The sequence below is a fragment of the Crocodylus porosus genome, unplaced genomic scaffold, assembly GCF_001723895.1.
Source record: "Crocodylus porosus isolate Cpor-Errol unplaced genomic scaffold, CroPor_comp1, whole genome shotgun sequence".
In the NCBI taxonomy this organism is placed as follows: Eukaryota; Metazoa; Chordata; order Crocodylia; family Crocodylidae; genus Crocodylus; species Crocodylus porosus.
In genome coordinates, this window is record NW_017728886.1 from 35,409,649 (window position 1) to 35,428,838 (window position 19,190).

At 44.6% G+C, this 19,190-nt stretch overlaps 1 protein-coding gene across 2 annotated transcripts in view; it reads right to left on the reverse strand.

Moving 5' to 3' along the window:
- Positions 1–19,184, reverse strand: part of CACNB2 (calcium voltage-gated channel auxiliary subunit beta 2) — a 408,974-nt gene extending 389,790 nt beyond the window's left edge. For both annotated transcript variants that reach the window (XM_019532357.1, XM_019532348.1), the window contains exons 1-2: positions 19,044–19,184; positions 897–989 (exon numbers count right to left, since the gene is read on the reverse strand). In XM_019532357.1, coding sequence (XP_019387902.1) covers positions 897–989; positions 19,044–19,151 — 201 coding nt within the window. In that variant the 5' untranslated portion in view covers positions 19,152–19,184. The remainder of the gene's footprint in view (positions 1–896; positions 990–19,043) is intronic.
- Positions 19,185–19,190: the final 6 nt, after the last annotated feature.

Below are 19,190 nucleotides of genomic sequence, written 5' to 3' on the forward strand. Positions count from 1 at the left end.
TGCACTTGAAACTGCTGGGGAAATGTACACACAACAATTTTGTTTCAGATGCGTCTCAGATGTCTCAGACATAAGCAGCTCTCACTGAACTACTTTACATACACTTTATGTAAAGTCCTGACCTTAACCATAACAGCTACAAACAATTCTCTTTTAAAAAAAGCTGAGTTTTTACAGCATGACTCTACACAGAACACACTTAGTTCTGCATATACTTTATCGTTGCAGTTTCTCACCATGTCTGCTAGCCAAATCAACTCCCATCCAGCTACACATGCAAATTTGGAATCTCTAGAAAGTTCATCTCAGAACTTCCTTGGAATTCTTCCATAAAAATTAGTATTTGTATTCTAAAGAATACACCTCTTCAGAGAATTCACAAAAGACTCAGTAACTCTGCATAAGCTCTGTGTGCTTTGCAGCACTCTCTACCAGCTACAGGAACGTCTGACAGGGGTTTATGCTGCCAAGTATTTCTCCTCCAGCTGGGATCCTGAAGTAACACGGGGATGGAGGAGGCAAAGGATCTAAGCTAATGTTGCCTTCATGCAGCACTGTTTAAAGCAGAAAATCCTCATGCCTTGACGGAAGCTGTCATTTCAGGTCCTCCTGCCATGCTATGCTACCACCTACTTCGTTCTTAGTCGCATCAAACAAATTCAGTAATAAAAAGCAGGACAATAGTTTTATAACTCATTTATAAAGTAAATACTGTTCTCAGGAAAAACATGATTAATCAAATCTCCATGATACCACAAAAGTCCACTATTTTCTGTCTGGCAGCACTATGCTTTGCCTTGATATAATAAGGACCATCTGGTTCCCTGAAAACCAAGACGTTTGTAAAATTCTTTGGAGTCTGAAGGGCAGACTAAAAAAAAAAAAGCATAACAGACCTGGCGTACAAAACTGTTAGAGGTAGTATCCGAAGATGTGCTCCCATCTGATCCTTTAAATCGATTTTTTCTTCGAGCCCCTTTTCCATACGACTGCAAAAAGTAAGAAAAAAAAACACAGGCAGAGTATTAATTAATTTATCATAGACACTTCTAGTACAAATACTGCTGATAGACAATGATTTCTTTGATTATTAGAAGCTCAAATGGGCAGTCTCCCTCAAGTTAATGAACACTCACACAAGTAATTGATGGGACTACTTGTATAACTAAGTATGAATAAGTTACCATGCATGAGGAAGGTCTGCAGGTTCATTATTCTTCATTGAGGTCTACAGCAGAGGTTTTATAGAATAATGTTATATACTATTCACACAAGTCAGAAGGATTAGGCAGTATGTTTTTTGGGTTTGGTTTGTTTTTTTGTGTTGTTGTTTTTTTTTTTTTTTTTACAGCTGCTTGAATTATGCTTGCTAGCAACATAAATACCAGAAAAGTGTCCTTTACATCACAGTTCTGAGAAAAATCAGCTGGGAGAAAATATTAAATCTGAAAATAAGTGTTAACTAGGAATGGATTAAGAATATTTTTACCAGATGCCACAAACCTTTTTTCTTTTTTTAAAGAAAAACCACTGACCTTAGTGGGGAAAATGCAAATGTAAAAAGAAAAAAGGAAAAACCTCAAAGATAGAAATAAGCAAGGAGTAAATACTGTTGAATTCAGTTAGAACCCGTGAGTTGCTGCAAACAAGGAAAGCAAAAGGACACAGTTATATGTACCCAGAGTCAAATGAGTTAAACAATATAAAAGCAGATCCAGAATGAAAGAAATTCTGATAAAGATACTGCTCCGTTACTAGAGCAATATGCCAGATTTATCAAGAGCAATGAAGAAAAAAATTGTGCTATACGTGTTTTTCCTTCCTGTCTTGACACCATCCCTCTGCCTATCACTCTTGCCTGTAATGTTTGCATTATCTACAACTCAGACTATTTGCTAGTTAGCCTCTTTTAAATTTGTCTTTACGTTACCTGGGATCTCCTAATTTAATAGAGCAGAACAAGAAGATCTCTGGAAGTTAACTTTCAACAAATTCTGGAACACTGGAGATGACTCAGAATTGCAGAACTTCAGCACAGCCAGAACAGCAATAAGATCATCTATTCTGGCCAGGTATGTACCTGCCTTCTGACTGACTCAGACTAGCACAGTAAACTACTTCTCAATTTCCCCAGCCACCAATCTCAATAACTTTTCTTTGACCAAAGTGTTTCCTTCAGACATACATTCAGGGTTGGTACCAAAAGACAGAAATTCCCTCACTTTTCCTGATAGATATACAAATAGTTATCACCTCACTGTTTAGGAACGGTGCTGGGTCTTCAGCAAAATTTCTCTTATTTCAGCTTGCAGCCACTGGTCCTCGCTATACCTTTCTCTGGTAGGTTAACAAGTGTTTTAGTATTCATTGTACTCATTGGGCCTGTCTACAAAAGATGCTACACCATCGTAGTGACAAACTATGGCGATGTAGCTTGTCCCTACAGTGACTTGGCATCAGTGAGCACTAACCATGATGCCACCACAACTGCACAGTAGCTCATTGCTACTGCATAGTAGGGCTAAAAACAACCCGTGCACTGCCAGGACTGTGCAGTACTGGTGGGTACTGAGCAGTCATTCAGTACTTGCTTCAGCTCAATGCTTAAAAGTACCAACCGTGCAATCAGGGGCATGTGTAGATGCCGTGGCAATGCATAAGGGGTGCATAGGAATATACATGCACCCCCTGAGAACACTAGCGTGCTCCCTGACAGCCAGCATTCCCTGCTCAGGCAACAAGCAGGAGTGCTGGTGCCCCCCCCGAGAGCACTGACCAGGGAGTCGGGGCACCAGGAGAAGAGTGCTGGCACTTTGGGAGTGCCGCTGGCACTTTCAGGGTTGGCACGTATGACTGGAAGGGGGAGGTTCCCCCCCCCGGTCGACAAAATCAGGGCACCCCCTCCCCTCTGGTTGCTGACTGGCTGGGGGGGGACGGGGGGAGCAAGTGCCCCCTCTGACTCAGGAGGCACTAGTCAGCCATGTGTAGATGCACCCAGCATCTAAACCAGAAGCTAGAACAACCCAGTTAATGTCTGACACAAGCTGGTATTCCAAAGTGTCTGCCACTGCCCCTACCACCATGGTTTTTCCCTACCACTTTTTCCCTTTCCCAGCTTGACACAGGTGCAGCTGCTCACCAGTCAACCCCAGCAAGGGTGAAACCCTGCACTGCCAGAACACCAGATCCACAAGCTAAACCCAGTGGCATCACAGGTCAGATTTGGCTTGCAGACTAATTTAAAACGGTCACATAAAAGGCATTTTTTTCCAGGCCTTGAATTTTTAGGGGGTTTTAACAGAATTTTTTATGATTCTTTCTTCATCTTATTCAATTTTTTATATCCTTTTTAATGGATACAGTGTAGAGTACATTATTCAACTTAGCAGACAAATATCTAGCAAGAGCCAGTGGCTGGAAGTTGAAGCCAGACAAATTTAGACTGAAAATAAAAGTGCATGTTTTAAAGCTCACTTTTAAACAGTGAGTAAATTAATCATGGGAACAATTTATCAATGCTGTTGCAGATTCTTCATTACTGGAAATTTTTAAATCAAGACTGATTTTTTTTTTTTTAATTAAAAGAATGTACTGCTTCAAACAGCTGCAGGGTTTGATTCAGGAAAATCCTACAGACAATGCTACACAGGAAGTTAGACTAGGTGAACACAGTGGTCCCTCCTGGCTTTCAAATGTATAAATCCATGACTGACAAGACTGAAATACTTTCAATGACTTCTCAAATACATTACAGGTCTTTAATGTAAGTTTTGGTCTCCCTCCCACCCTGGCCCCCCAAAAACAAAAACAAACCTTTAGCTCATTAAAGGTAACTTAAAATTACAGAACAAAAAGAGTATATGTTTAAACATGACCCCAGAAAAGAAAATAATGACCAGAAAAAATTAAATAAATAAATAAATAGCCACACATTTCAAAGTATATGGCACCAAAAGGACCCTGTCAGTTTACATATAACAACCAGCAAACCCAACATAATATTTTATGGTTTTTCTCTTAATTTACATTAAGACAATGCTAGACAAAGTATTCAATTGGCTTAACATTTATTTTCTCTTCTTAGATAATAATGTGACTTCACGAATTTTAAACTGCCACAGGTCACTACAGAGTTACGGCTGAGGAACTGGGGAGTGAGAAGAGAGTACCTTTGGAAAACATATGCAAGGCCAAATTAAAAACATATTTTCATTTGATATTCAAATTAGCAGATAAACAAACACATTTATCAATACATATTAAGAATGATTTACCAAATGTATGCATTTTGTTGTCAGAATGAAAAGTAACTACTGTAGTACAGGGAAAGTGACTCAAATACCTGTCAGTTTAACCTTTTCTCAAGTTATCATTAACAGGTACCAAAATTTAGCATATAGGAAAAAAAATTAAAAAAAAAATAAGATGACATATTTAATGTCCGAAAAATTCCTGTAGCAAAAGCCAGAGAAGATGGAAGATTTTAGCTAAGGTAAGCGACAAATATTTGACACCATCAGTAGAACAGAACCAGTAATTTATAGGGATATCTCTATGTAATAATTTATAAATGCAATTCTCCTCTGGTATGATGTTTCTCATATTTTGTACCTACTATCTACCAAATGTATCTATAAAATGTTATGGTGTTCAGTTTTGTAATACGTGGTATTACCTCTCTATTCATTATACCACTTTTGGCTGCTTTTCCATTACAAGAATATAAAAATCAGATGTTCCCACTGTTTACAGTGGACACATTGGATTAACAGTTATGTGTCTGCTAAAAAAGTTGGATGTTAGAAATATGGTTAAAGTAGCACTTAACTAACAAGAATAATTCTTCAATCTGCAAAAAATAGCCTATACATTGAACATTATATTGAGACCTAAAAAAGTATGCCAGATGACAAGAACTACTTGTCAGACACTTTGCAATGCAATTGCTTACATCTGCCACTGCATTTTATTGGTTGGGATCTCATTTCAAACATTTTGTCCTAGGGGAAAAAAAGCAGGGGTAGTAATCTAATCTCTACAACCAAAATTAACATGACTTGTCTCCAGGAGTGATCGCAATCCAAATCAATATCAAACTGAAACGTAACTCTATCTTTCACTTCATTTTTGTTACACAGTAGGGTTTGCATTGTTTTACTCAAATGCAAACTGACAATTATACATGAGCACCAGCAAATATATACATTAGAGATGTTCAGCATGATAGTATGATACAATTATATAGTATATATATTATGCTATATACTCAAACTTATTTGGTGCTCTCCAGATCTGATGACTGCATAACTAAAAGAAAAAAAACCCTATGATACAGGATAATGGTTATTCTCATTATACTAATAAGCAATCTTAAACTACACTCCTGCTAATCAGGGGTAGCTGCACGGTGGCACTTCTTGATGCAGCATGGAATCATCAAGTACTCCCTGCATATTGCCAACTCCAAAAATTCAAAAATACTAAAATTTTTTCAAATTCTTATTTTAAAGTAGGCAAAATTAAGATTATTTTTTATATACCCTCTGGTTTGAGCCCTTTCATGTAATCTACTTGTTCTCTAACAATGATGAAGATAAGGACTATGCTGAACTTTCAAGGCTAGCTGAGATTCTCACTTACCTCCAGGATATATGGATTTAAAGGAAAACACAAACTCTCAATAAAACTAAAGAAGTTAAGGCTAGTGATTTTGCTCTTGCATTATTATTCCACTCTTTATGTATATCTTTCACACAAAGCTCTCTTTGTATACACAAACTTATGAACAGGAACTTACAATTTAAAGAAAAACAGTGAACAGACATATTGCAATGAACTTACTTCTACACTGCAATCTTGTATACTGTATTTTCTTGCATACAACAGGCCCCAGACTATATGTACCTTGTTTATGAAAGGCAGAATAAAGATAAAAAAAAATCCAGGCTCATGGCTTTATAAGGCAGAGACAGAGTCTAATCTTCAGCAGATGACTCGCCCTCCTTTTCGCTACTGTATGCAAGAAATAGGATATTAAAAGTAGGTATTTTATCTGCTACTGCAAGAAAAAAAAGAGCAGTTTGCTACAATTAAATAATTAGAAATAAGGGGTGTATTGTGGCCATGTAGTCATTGGACAAAATAAATAGCTATGCTAGGTAGTCTTTCTTGAACCAATGCACTTTGGAACTGCATGTACTCCTGCACTCTAGAATTTTCCAGCCTGCTTATCACAAACCAGCCCACTCCATGGTAGGTAGGCAAAAGAATGCATAGGCTAACATTAGTTAGGAAAAGACAATGTTCATCTGTTCTTTGGATGAACGTCTACATATGAGCAACCACAATCTGGTGTAAAATAATTTTTACTTGTGTTCATAATACAAAGATTCCAGACCAGCAAATACTCAAGCATGGGTATAATTTCACTCACAAGACCACTTCCGTTGACTTCATTACACCACTACTTATGCAAGGAAAGCTATACGTGAGCTTTAGTGTTTACCAGAGCAGGACTGCAGCTTGGTTTATTAGTCAGATGTGTGAAGTTCTTTTAAAATGGGCTGTGTTGCCATAGACAAAAAACATAACACACACATTTAAATTCTGCTGCTTCCTAAAATACCAGGCAGGCAACGTAAGACCTTTAAAAAAATCTAGCAAAAAACTTTTGTAAAAATTGTTCACCCAACACAATCTTAAAAAAGATGTGTTTTTTCTTATTTTTAGGTTAACGTCACTCTTTACTTGAATCCATCTAATCACATAAGTTATGAAAATAATATTTTTATGTTAAATATGTATACTGGGTTCCCTAAATATTAATAGTTTCATATCCAGTTAATTATTTCTAAGTTATTAGAAACCGATGAGTTTTCCTTTTACCTGATTAAAAACCCATTTTAACAAGATTCTGCCCCAACACACAGAAAGCTTGCATCACAAATTCTTAATTCATTCAGCAGTGCTTCATTCTCCAACATACAAAATAAACAGAATACAGGCTGATCACAGGGATCTTAGTTTTCTTTGTTTAAAAATTCAAAATTCTCTGATTAAAGAACCCAAAATCTGTGTTTTTCCACAACTTAAATGAAACACCACTATTTATCTAAGTATCAGTTGAACACAACATTTTATTGATATACTTACAATTTTAAAGCAGTTTGGAAGCCTACCAGTGCCTCAATCATTATAATAAAATAAATTCTAAATACTTATGTATTTTGGCATTTGATTTTGTTTTGGTTTTTTTTTTATCATAGAAAATCAGAGCTCCTCCTGCCTCCTTCGCTCACCAAGACATTGGGTCCAGCTGTAGCTACCCGCTTCCCCATGCTGTTTTGTGGCATTTGAGTAGCCCTGATATGCTGGTGACCTGCCCCTGCCCCTCACTCCCAACCCACAGCTCCCTCTCCCCCAGCCCTGGCAGTACCCCTCACTCCCAACCCACAGCCCCCTAGTCCTGCCAGTGCCTCCCACCCACAGCCCCTGTCCCCTCAGTCCTGCTGGTGCCTCTCCCTCCCAAACCGCTGCCCCCAATCCCCAGTCCCCTCAGTGCGTGAGGAAGAGGGTAGATGGGGGGAAGGGAGGGTATGTGCATAGGCAATGCATGGGGAAGTGAGGAGGGCACATGACCCCCCCCCTCAGATTTCTGTACCCACAGTGGGGAACAGGACTGCAGCCAAGCTGAACCACCTTTAGGCAAAGCTGCCTCTGTGGTGCAGCCGGTGAGACCCGGTGCAAGAGGGAGTACCATGCCACCATGTCCACACCAAGGTGAGGTACAGCAGTGGTAGTACAGTGCTCCCTCCTTCATTGGGTCCCGGAGCTGGTCCATCCTAGCTGCAGCCCCATGCCCTGCCATAGGTACAGAAATCTGAGGCAGGCCACATGCCTCTCCCCACCGCCCCAAAATGCATTGCCTGTGACCCCCCCCACACATACACACACAAGTTGCCTATGCCCCCAAAGACGTCCCTGGAGGGAGCTGCAGGAGTGGCTCTCCACCACATTGCCTGGCTGCCACATGCATGTATGTGCATGTGGCACCTCCTGCTCCCTGCCTCCCCAGCCCCAAGAGGCTCTTTCAGGCTGGAACTCTGTCAGCTTGCAAGGGGATCCCACCGTTTTTGGGTTTTTCTCTTTTAAGATAAAAATCTGCATTTTTTCTCCTTTAAAAAGGTAAAATCTACATTTTTTTATGTTTTTCGACAGCAAATGGAAAACCCAGATCCCTACTGATCACCATAGGCAAAACGCAATGTTAAGTAACATTTGGAAGACCAAGTCTAAAAGGCCTCAAATAACTTGCACTCTACAATCAGTAAACCAGTTGACGATTTAAAATGAATAACCACTGCAATTTGTGTTAGTTCTTATATCAAAACAGAAAAAGTCAGCATATTTAGTATATTCAGTAGCAGCTGATTCCCAACCCAAACTGCTACATAATGGACAAAACAGTGCCAGGCACTAAAAATGATATAAAAAAGTTAGTGGCAGAGCTAACATGATAAAAGCAGGCATGTTGGCCTCCTTCAAAGACCTGAAGATGGATGTAGAGTATTTAGAGAGCAGAGTCACTGAAGTGGACAAAAGTGATGATGCAGGGAAGGAGCTGGCATGAATTAAGCACAGAGAAAACAAAAATAAAGAGCTAAAATGAAGATTAAATGATGCTAGAGTCTGGAATGAAGGACTAACCAAGAACAAGAGTTTCTACAACAATGGGGAAGAGTTATCCTAAAAGATTTGTGGAATATTTTAATAGAGAATTGCTAGAGGGGGTAGAGAATGTTTCTGTAGAACAGACAGAAAATGCTGTTTTTTCCTCCCTCTGCAGCAGGATTTAACACCAAGAAATTTATGAGTATACATACAGTGGATAACAAAGAACAGAGCTTTAGGGAAATGCAGGACATGCAGATCTAACCAGACCATTCAGTTCCAGAACAACGCATTTCCACTGTCAGTAACCTCATCTAGTGAGGGTGAGGTACATTAAAATCTTTATACTTGGTCCAATGCCAGATGTATCTTATCTCAAAAGCAAGTGTTTCAAGCACTTCAGCCATGAGACTCCATAGATTCTTGCCCCTAATCAGATACAGTAAGTGCTCAAAATTGTTTATTAGGCTTACAGATAGAAAAATGTCATAAGTATCCTAATTTCTCCTTTTACCATAGAAGATATTCTCATTTCACTGGTAGCCCCTATATGCAGCTATTCATTGGCTACAGAGGCTGCTAGCCGAAGCCCACAGTCTCCATTACAGACATTTTATTGCAGGGGTGGGCAAAATATGCCCCATGGGCCAGATTCGGCCCACCAACTGATTGGATCCAGCCCATGGGTCCTGCTCCCAGGACCTAATGCCCATAGGAGGTGCCCACCAGTTGACTGAATCCAGCCCAAAGCTGCCCCTGCAGTGCTCCACATAAGGCCAAGCTCCACCTGGAGCAGCCAGTGCTGCACTCCTGCCCGCGTCCGCTGGACCCGGTCCAAGTCAGAGTTCACAGCTTCTGGCAGGGCTGCCACTAGTTACCCGAGTGCTGCTTGCCTCCCCACACCTCCAGTGGTGGCTCCTCCTCCTTCCCCTGCAATGTCACTCTGGATAGGGGGGTAGCTTCAGCTAAGTAGCTCCTGCCCCACTGTGCAGGCTTCAGCTCCTGGCTGACTTCCACCCACTCCACCCATCCAGCATGATGAGCAGCCACCTGCAGGCAGGCAGGTGGAATGGATAAAAGGCAACCAGGAGCTGGAGCCAGAGTCCCACATGTTGGGGCAGGAGCCACCCAGCTGAAACTCCTCCCCTACCCAGAGCATCACAACAGGGGCAGGAATAGGAGAAGCTGCCGCTGGAGGTGATGGGGAGCCAAGCAGCACCTGGGTAGCTGCAGCTGCACTAGGAGCAGCCCCATCAGTAAGCCATGCATGCTGGCTGGGGCCAGGTTAGTGGGTGCGGGCAGAAGCATGGGGCAGGACTCAGCCCCACGCAGAGCACTGCAGTAGCAGCTGTGGACTGCCTGGGCAAGTTCTATTGCATGCACACTGTCCCCGCTCCCTCCCCTCACCCCCAGCTGGCTCCCAGGACCTAGTGCCCAGGCAACTGCTCCCCCTCCCACCCCTTGTGCGCGCGCGCGCGCACACACACACACACACACACACACACGCCCCCCATAGACCCTCCCACAGAGGCAGAGCCACAATCCACTCCCTGCATGCCCCTGCCTGCAGAACCTGCGCCAGGGGCATGTGGATAGCAGATCATAGCTCTGCCCCGGGCCCCAGCTCCATGCTGTCACCAGTCTTGCCCACCCATCCTGGTCCCAAATACTGCTCCTGCCACCTCCCCATGGCCCTGTCCCACACAGGCAGTTTTGGTGAGTTGTTGCATGGCAGGAGCAGTGCTGACCCAACTTGTGGCAGCTTAACAAAAACTCCCTATTGTGGCCTGTAGGCCCAATAATTGCTCACCCCTGTTCTGCTTTGCCTGGCAGACCCATCCTAACACTCTAATCTGAATCCAATACAGGACAGATCTATTCTCCTTCTGTGTCAGCCTATGATATGCTGTTGCCATTAGAAACATCTGGGCTGTAAGGTTTCCAGAGGGTCAGGACTCGCCATATAGACACTCTCCATTTCTAACATCCATTCTCTATTGACCAGGAGGAGGTAGAACATGGTATGCCCTCCTCCCACAGACCACCTCTCCTCCTAACTGCCATGAAACCCTCCTAACCCTTCCAACCTACACTACCCTAGAGATAAGTTGTCAGTGTAAGGCTAAACAGATTAATCATCACACCATTGATCAGGACCTCTTTGTCTTCAGTTTCAGTAAAAGAAGCATCCCTGGGTTTTTAGGCCTATGAGCCTATTTCAGTGTGCCATTTATACTGTAGACCAGACACCTGCTCTTATTCATGTCCTGGAAGAAGTCACATAGAAAACTTGAGCAGAAAGAAAGAAAGACCTAGAAGGGGACTGTCCTCAGTGAGGCAGAAAACTGGACATGAAGAGACCTCAAGGAAAGCCTCCCTCAGCTAAGGAGGCTGGAAAACCCTGGAAACAAGGTCTAGGAGAAGTTCTGCAGGGACAGTGAGACTTCCTTTGACTGACTGTGTTACTTGGAATCTTGGGACTTATGTTGGTAGAGAAAGCACCGAGTAGAGGAACTGGAATGGTAGAGTTTGGAGCATAATGCCTTCTTTTCTGCAGGGGGTGGGGGAGGGGAGTAAAATCTCTGAAGCTCTGTGAAATCCTGTTCAAATTTCTGATTCAAGGGAAAAAAAGGAAGTAAAACCAGATCGCTTCAGACTGAGCCAACAACTTGGGCTGTGTAGCAGCATAGCAGAGCAGTTGGCCTGCAGAGGGAGATTTTGGGGAGCGGGATGTGGAATCATGGCAGCATGTGCTGCCAGGAGCCTGGTCTGTCCCACTCTGGGGCAGGGGAGGCAGACTGCCTGTGGCTACAGTTGATAACATGCAATACTTAAGTGAGAAACAAATGCTTCTGGAAGAAACTGGTTACATAGGTCCAACCTAATATACATAAAAACCAAGATTCTGGAGACTGGACCTGTCAAGAAGTTGGAGAAAAAACAGGAGAAATAAAGTTAAGCAAACAGCACTGGTTTACATTCTAAAGCCGTTGTGATTTTTTTCCCCAACAAAGGAGCGCAAGACTGGAACAGTGTTTTGGTTAAGAAAAAATACCACCTCCCGCAGGCAATCATATTGAAAAAGGGGAATCTGGTGTTGTCTCTTCTCTGTAATAATTTGCCGTATTTAAAACATTGTCATCTTGGAGTTGGTAATCTAAGAAGACTGATAGTTTAGCATAAAGCACTCAATATACAGTTAAAACATTGTTCATAATCAGTTAAATGGAGGAAGACATGTTCTCTGTCTATGAACTGTAGCGTCAGCTTCTTAGTACAGATAAATGAAGGTTTTGTAACAGAATATTTAAGTAACAGGCAAAATGGAGTACAGGACCTAACCTCAGGGCTGCAGAAAGGCTAAACGCTTGGCTAAACGCTTGCCTAGAGTATACACTTAAACTCAATGTAAACAATGCTTTTTAAGTACACTGCACTGTCTAATAGGCAGTTTAGAGGCAGTTATTAGAAGCCTGGCAAATGAGAGGAGCTAATCAGTTTCTGGGTTGCCAACACCACAGAACAAACAGATCCCTGCATTTAAGGTGCACTGTTCACAGCTGTAGGTGCCTAGTATTAGTGATCCTAGGCTCCCCTCATTCTCCAGGCTTTTCATAGAAGCCCTTTGACACCTGCTTCCCTTTCCTGAACTATGCGGCACTTAAAAAGAGTACAGTTAGACACAAAGTAGACAGTTTGGCTAGGGACAGACATTCAAAAAGCTGGAGCCTGAATTGATTCAATATTTGCATGTTAGTCTAACCCGAGTAGATTGAACCAATTTTAGAGGGAACAGGCATTCACTTTTGACTCTGGAAATGCAGGCACATGCCTGCAGTGGCTCAGGCCAGAAGCCGGAGGGCCCTAGAGCAAGCCCTCAGCTGGGGGGAAACTAAGCTGATGGAAGGGGCATGGCCAGGCCCAGGCAGGCCTGAGTGTGATTGGGAAGGGGTTTAAACCCCAACCTTGGCCTTCAGGGATCCCAGCTGGGGTCTGCCTGGAGGGGAAGGGGAGAAGCAGCCCCTATCAGGGGTCTTCTAGCCCCCCCATCCCCACTCACTTGCTGGCTGGTGGCAGGAGTGGAGGCAGGACCAGATGCCAGTAGCTGAGGGGAAGAGGATGTCTAATCCCCGCATTGCACCGAAGGCAGCGCAAGCACCAGTAGGCTCTGTTCATGTACCCAGGGTCATGCACCCAGGGCCGCAGAGGCCAGACACCAGTAGCCTGAGTGGAAAGGGGAGCTGCTACAGGCCAGGCACTGCCTACATCCCTGGGCCACAGGACCAGGCTGGAATGGACTGGGCTGCACTCCTGTGGCAGTCCATTGCGTCCCCCCACTACTGCCTATGCCCCTGGCCCACAACAGCCCACCCCAAGCACCCAGCAATTCCACAAGCAAGCAGTAGTGCTTCATCTCTGCCCACCGTCATAGTTTGTTCTGCCGCCGCTGCCTCTAGGAGAGAAAAAGAGGGGTCGGAGAGCTGTGCTGCAGCTTCAACCTGCCTGCAAACCACAGCCCCTGTGTGGGGCTGGAGACAGGAGGTGGCAGGCATTGCCCCCTGCCCCCTAGAGCCACCCCAAACTAAGCCGTGCTGCTGCAGTGGGAGGCAGCACAGAGTCAGCCTGCATAAGCAGCCTCAGCTCCCTAACCCCTGCATCCAGGTCACATCTCTCCACTCCACCCTGCCACTGGCTGGCCACTCCTTGAAAGGACTCAGCCCAGTCACTGTAGTGTGGGCCCTGCCAGAGGAGATTTTCAGCATGGGACGGAACCAGTGCTGTGTTGGTGCCTGCACTGCTGCTGCCTGTAATGAGGGGATTACCTCCCCCCCCCACCGCTTCCCTTACCCTCGGGCTGCTGGTGTCTGGCTACTGTGGCTCCGGGTGCACAAGCATAGCCTTTCAGTGCCTGTGCCCCACTTCCCCTGTAATGGGGGGATTAAACCCCTGCTTCCTCTCAGGTTGCTGGCGTCTGGCTGTGCCCCCACTCCTGCTGCTGGAACAGTGAGGGGGTTGAGGGGCTGAGGATACCTGGCAAGGGCTACTGCTCCCTTGCCAGGCAGATCCGGCAGCAATCCAGAGCAAGGTTTCCCACCTCCACCTCTTTTGCAGTCATGCAGAGCGGTGACAGAGCTCTGGCTAGGGAAGAGAGGGGTGAGGCTAACCCTGCTCGGCTAGAATAGACAGCCCAGCACAGCCCAGCCCAGGGCTGCAGAGCATGCTGGGGGGACTCTGATTTAACTTAAACCAAGAAGGGGTCTGGGACAGAAGTTCCATAAACCAAGCTGACCTCAATCAGTTAAACCTGGCTGAATGTAGTATCAGACCTATCTCAAACTAGTTTTGGCCATTTTGAAACTGGTTTATGTGCACTGAACTTCTGTTCTATTACAGGTTTAAACCAGTTTCTGATCACTTAAACTGGTTTGTATGCAACTTCTGTCCCTAGCCTTTCAGCCCCTACCATGATGTTATGAATTAGTGTGCTGACAGATGCTTATACACTCAAGTAGTCTATATCTTTAACCTGTATACAGATTATTAATGCTTGTTACAATGTAAGCAAGAAATAACAGAACTGAAACTCATGTTGTATTATGCAGTTAGGTGAATTACGCACATATCTGGTTAACATAAATCAGTTCCATTATAGCAGGGCACCAGAGGGCAACGTAATAAATCTGGTGCTGCTCTGCAGGCTCCTCATTATAGGAAAATAAGTCAGTAAGAAGGGGGAAAAAAGATCTGTGGCAATTAGGAAGATGGTGAGAGACCTGGGAGAAAAGCAATTAATGTAGCTATCACTATGACCAGACAAGGATATTGAGCCCTTTAAGAAGATTGTCAACAACATGTACAGACAGCAAAACAAGCATTATATCATGCCTAGCTTCATGACTTCAATTTCTCTCCACCAGAAATGAACCTGGGGGATGGATCTGAAATCAACCTCATTCAAGCCGAGGACAACCATATATAATACCTGATTATTTATTTACTGGATCAGAGCCTGCACATTCACATTAGAAGTAAAAGAAAGATTCCCTGGAACACTGAAGCCCCTTGACATGGAAGTAGGAAAAACCTATTATCAAAAAAAAGTCATCAGAACATGGCTAGGCTTTCAGAAGTTATAACTGGAAGTGAAAGGAATATCCCAAATGAGCAGGTATGTGCTTTCATTTGCAATTAGTTAAGTCTTCGGAACCAAATTGTTGAAGTTGTATAAGGAAATAAGAAAAAGAACAAAATGAAGGAACAGGAAAAGGGGTAAACATTCTTTTTAGATATTATACTCCTCCACCTCTGTCCCCTGGCAGGTTATTCTATAGTTCATAGAATCATAGAAGTCGGGTCAGAAGGGACCTTGTAGATCTTCAAGTCTGACCCCCTGCCTGGGCAGGAGAAAAAACTGGGCTCAAATGATCTCAGCCAGGTAGGCATCAAGCTTCCTCTTAAAGGCTCCCAGGGTAGGAGCCAGCACCACTTCCCTTGGAAGTTGGTTCCAGCTCCTAGCTGCCCTAACTGTGAAGTAGTTCTTACGGATGTCTAATCTAAACCTACTCTCCAACAACTTGTGGCCGTTATTCCTTATTACGCCAGGAGGCACTCAGGGAAACAAAGTCTCTCCCAAACCCTTCTGGTCCCCCATAGTGAGTTTATAGATTGTCACCAGGTCCTCCCTCAACCTTCTCTTGTGAAGGCTGAACAGGTTCAGGTGCCGCAGTCTCTCATTGTAGGGTCTGCCCTGTAGTCCCTGGATCATTTGGGTGGCCCTCCTCTGGACCCCCTCAATGTTGTCCACATCCCTCCTGAAGTGGGGTGCACAGAACTGGACACAGTACTCCAGCTGTGGCCTGACCAGTGTTGCATAGAGGGGGAGGATCATGTCCTTGGCCCTGCTAGAGATGCACCTGTGGATGCACGACAAGGTCCCGTTAGCTCTGCCAACCGTGACCTCGGATTGTCGGCTCATGTTCATCTTGGAGTCAATAATGACTCCAAGATCCCTTTCTGCCTCCATGCTTTCAAGAAGTGCATTTCCCATCTTATAAGTGTGCTGCTGGTTACTCCTGCCCAAGTACAGTACCCTGCACTTGTCAGTATTGAAGCGCATCCTGTTTTTGCTAGCCCACCCCTATAACCTATCCAAGTCTTGCTGCTGTCTTTCCCTCCCTACTAGTGTGCTCACCTCACCCCAAATTTTGGTATCATCAGCGAATTTAAACAGGTTACTTTTCACCCCATCGTCCAAATCACTGATAAAGCGATTGAACAGCACTGGCCCAAGAACCAAGCCCTGGGGGACTCTGCTGCCCACTTCTCCCCAGGTCGAATATGACCCGTCCACCACCACCATCTTAGTACGACCCTTCCGCCAATCTGCAATCCATCTGACTGTGTAGGCATCAATGCCACAGTCGCCCAATTTTTTAATGAGGATGGGGTGGGAGACGGTGTCAAAGGCCCTGCTGAAGTTCAGAAAGACTACATCCACAGCAACACCTGCATCCAATGCTTCTGTGACCTGATCATAAAAGGCAATCAGGTTGGTCTGACATGACCTGCCCCTAATGAAACCGTGCTGGTTGCCCTTCAGCATCATCTCTGAGGCCAGCCCATCGCAGATGCGTTCCATGATGATCTTCTCATGTTGATCACTGCAGGGCTTCAGGAGCCTTCCTTTCATGCATCCCTCTTTAACCACTAATAGACATGACTGTTTACTATACAGAGAGATGGTCTTTGTCCCAAAGAGCTTTTTAGCAGAGTTTCAGCAAGAGTTCCATGATCAGTGCCTCAAAGTGATTTCATTTTCTTGCAAAATATTGGAAAACCGTATTAGACCACTATGCAACAAATCATCTTCCATACTACTGGAAACAACAGTAACAAAAGCACAAGCTATCAGCAATCACACTGGCTCTTCAACAGAGCTATGACTTAGCTTATGAAACTCTCCTCTCCAGAACTGGCTTTCCAAAATTGGGGTTTGTGGAAAACCTGCCTTAAATGGAGAAGCTGATTTCCTGCCCAGAATAGCAGCAATGGCATTTCTATTCCTGCAGTGCTCAGGAAGCAAATAGACTTCATGGCTTATCAGAACCTGCCTTGGCATCTGGTAATTGCTATTCATGCAACAGGTGTTAACCACCCATTCCCTTTTCATGTTTCAATAATCATGATCCTTTCTTATGAAGTTTTACTGCAAAATTTGCACTCCTGGTCTTTCTTCTCCTTAGTCCTGAAGACTATTTTTAGATTTCTTTGAAATCCTAGTTCTCCCATGGACCCCAGGCTTCAGCAGCAGCTACAGTTTCAGCTTTTGGCAGAGCAACCAACACTTCAGGGTTAAAACTGTAGGTTTTGCCACAGCAGCAAAGGGAGTGAGAGCGAGCTGAGGATCAGACTCTGTCCTTGTTGTATGCAGACATAATGCTGGAAAAATCTTTTTTTCTTCATTTTGCCATCCCAAAAACAAGCTGCATGTCTTATTTGGCAGTGCGTGATTTATGCAAGAAAATACAGTATAGAGTTGGTTCTGTCCCTGTCTAGCAGGAATGATATCATTCCTGGCAGCAGCACTTCTGAAAGAATAATTCAAGAAGTGATGTTATACCATAAACTTTTTCCCCCTCTAATATCTTTGCTGAGAACAAAATATTTAAAAAAAATATTTACCATGATCATACCACATGATAACCCTATACATACCTTATACACATGAGGGTAAGGTGGGTATTTCTGGAGTACATTTAAAATATTGCAGTTAATAGGTCACAAATCCTGCATTCAGCCACCCTATTTTTAGTAATATCAATGCAAAGTTTTTATTGCATGCATATTTAGGGGTTTTTTTCCAATGATGATATTTCGAAGTCAAAAGAATGGTCTTTCAAGTATTGTGAGATGCTAAAGAATTACTTTAATATTTGAATAATAAAGTTTGTTTCCAATAACCTGGAAACTCTTGATGAAACAGGTTTGCATATGGTTAAGGATATGTAAGGCTAAGAAAGAAAAGACCACTCTGTCACCTGATGAACCTTGGTTCAGTGAAGTGGAATTTGACTGTATTTATGAAAAGATGTATTATCCACCACTGCCTCCAGAGGTGGTACAATCACCTACCCTGGAGAGCAAGAAAAAGGATTTGATGTGCACCTTGCACTTTGTCTTTCCTGCCCAACTGCATGGGGGCTGGACCCAATGATCTCGTGAGGTCCCTTCCAGCCCCTAACATCTATGAATCATTCACCATTATGAAAAATGGAGATTCACGCATTCAGAAAACAACGATATGAATGAGAATACAAGCATGGGACCTCACAGACAAATAAAGGCTGTTAGTTTTCACTTTTGTAGGTGGATTGTAGTTAAAATCAGCAGTGGACATGGGCTCACATTAGAAAACCACCATGAAATTTGGCAATTATCTGTTGGAAGTGTCTCTCTGCTCAGGACAGGACAGACATGAGAAGAGCAGAGATGAGAAATCAGGCGCCTTGGCACTGCCTTGTGGAGAAGCTTGCAGAGCTTGGAGCCCTACAGCGTTGTTCCTGACTGTAGCTCCAGAAGCAAAGCAAAGAAAACACCCACGTGGTCTCTTTTAAAATCACAAGCTAATGTCCAAATAGGTTGTTTCCTTTTCTTTTCTTATTCGATCATCTCTGATTTTTTTTAAAGAATGTGAAGTCTAGAGTTATTTGCCAGTCTGCCCCCACTTTCCACGTGGCAACATTTCTAACCCACCCCATTGTGGCCAAGTGGGGCTTCCTTTTCAACTAAAATGAGGGATCAGAGATAGGTGCGAAGGCGACCAAAAGCCATCATCAGCCCAAAACGGGGACAGGGAACCTGGCGCTCCGTCTTTTAACGAGAACCAGAGCATTCCTGAAACACGCAGGCAGATTTTTACCACGCTCAGCCTGGGCTTAAAAATAGCAGCCTCAGGCTAAACAACCGAGGAGCGTCAAGCTGGCAGAGATGTGGTGCAACCGCGCACGAGCCCGCCTCACAAAACACGGGGTCCTGAGGAGGTGCGTTAGCCTCCATCACACACGCACACAAATCCAGCCCCCTTCAGCAACTTCCCTGCTGAAGCAACCTGCGCGGGATGCTCCTCGTTTTCTCCTGGAGGCTGGAAGCGGCCGAAGAGGCAGCCTGGCCCGCGCCCCTGCCCGCCTGGGCGAGCCGGGGGCGCCCCCGGGCGCGGGGGCCCCGGCCGGCAGACTCCCGCGGGGCAGCCCGGCTGTCCCCTGCCCCTGGCCGGAGGGGCTACACCCGCGCGAGCCGGGGCGCGCTTGGAGCCGCGCCCTGCCCTGAGGGCACCACGCGGCCCATGGGGGACCCCTCCCCTGACCCGCGCCTACCTGCGCGGCCGCCGCTGCGGGCAGGGGGTTGTCCAGCAGCTCCATCTGCAGCTCCTGCGCCGCCGCCGCCGGGGTGGGAGGCGATTTGGACATGTCGCTTTGGACCATTGGAGAGGAGTCCCGGGCAGCCGCTGCCAGGAGCCGGGC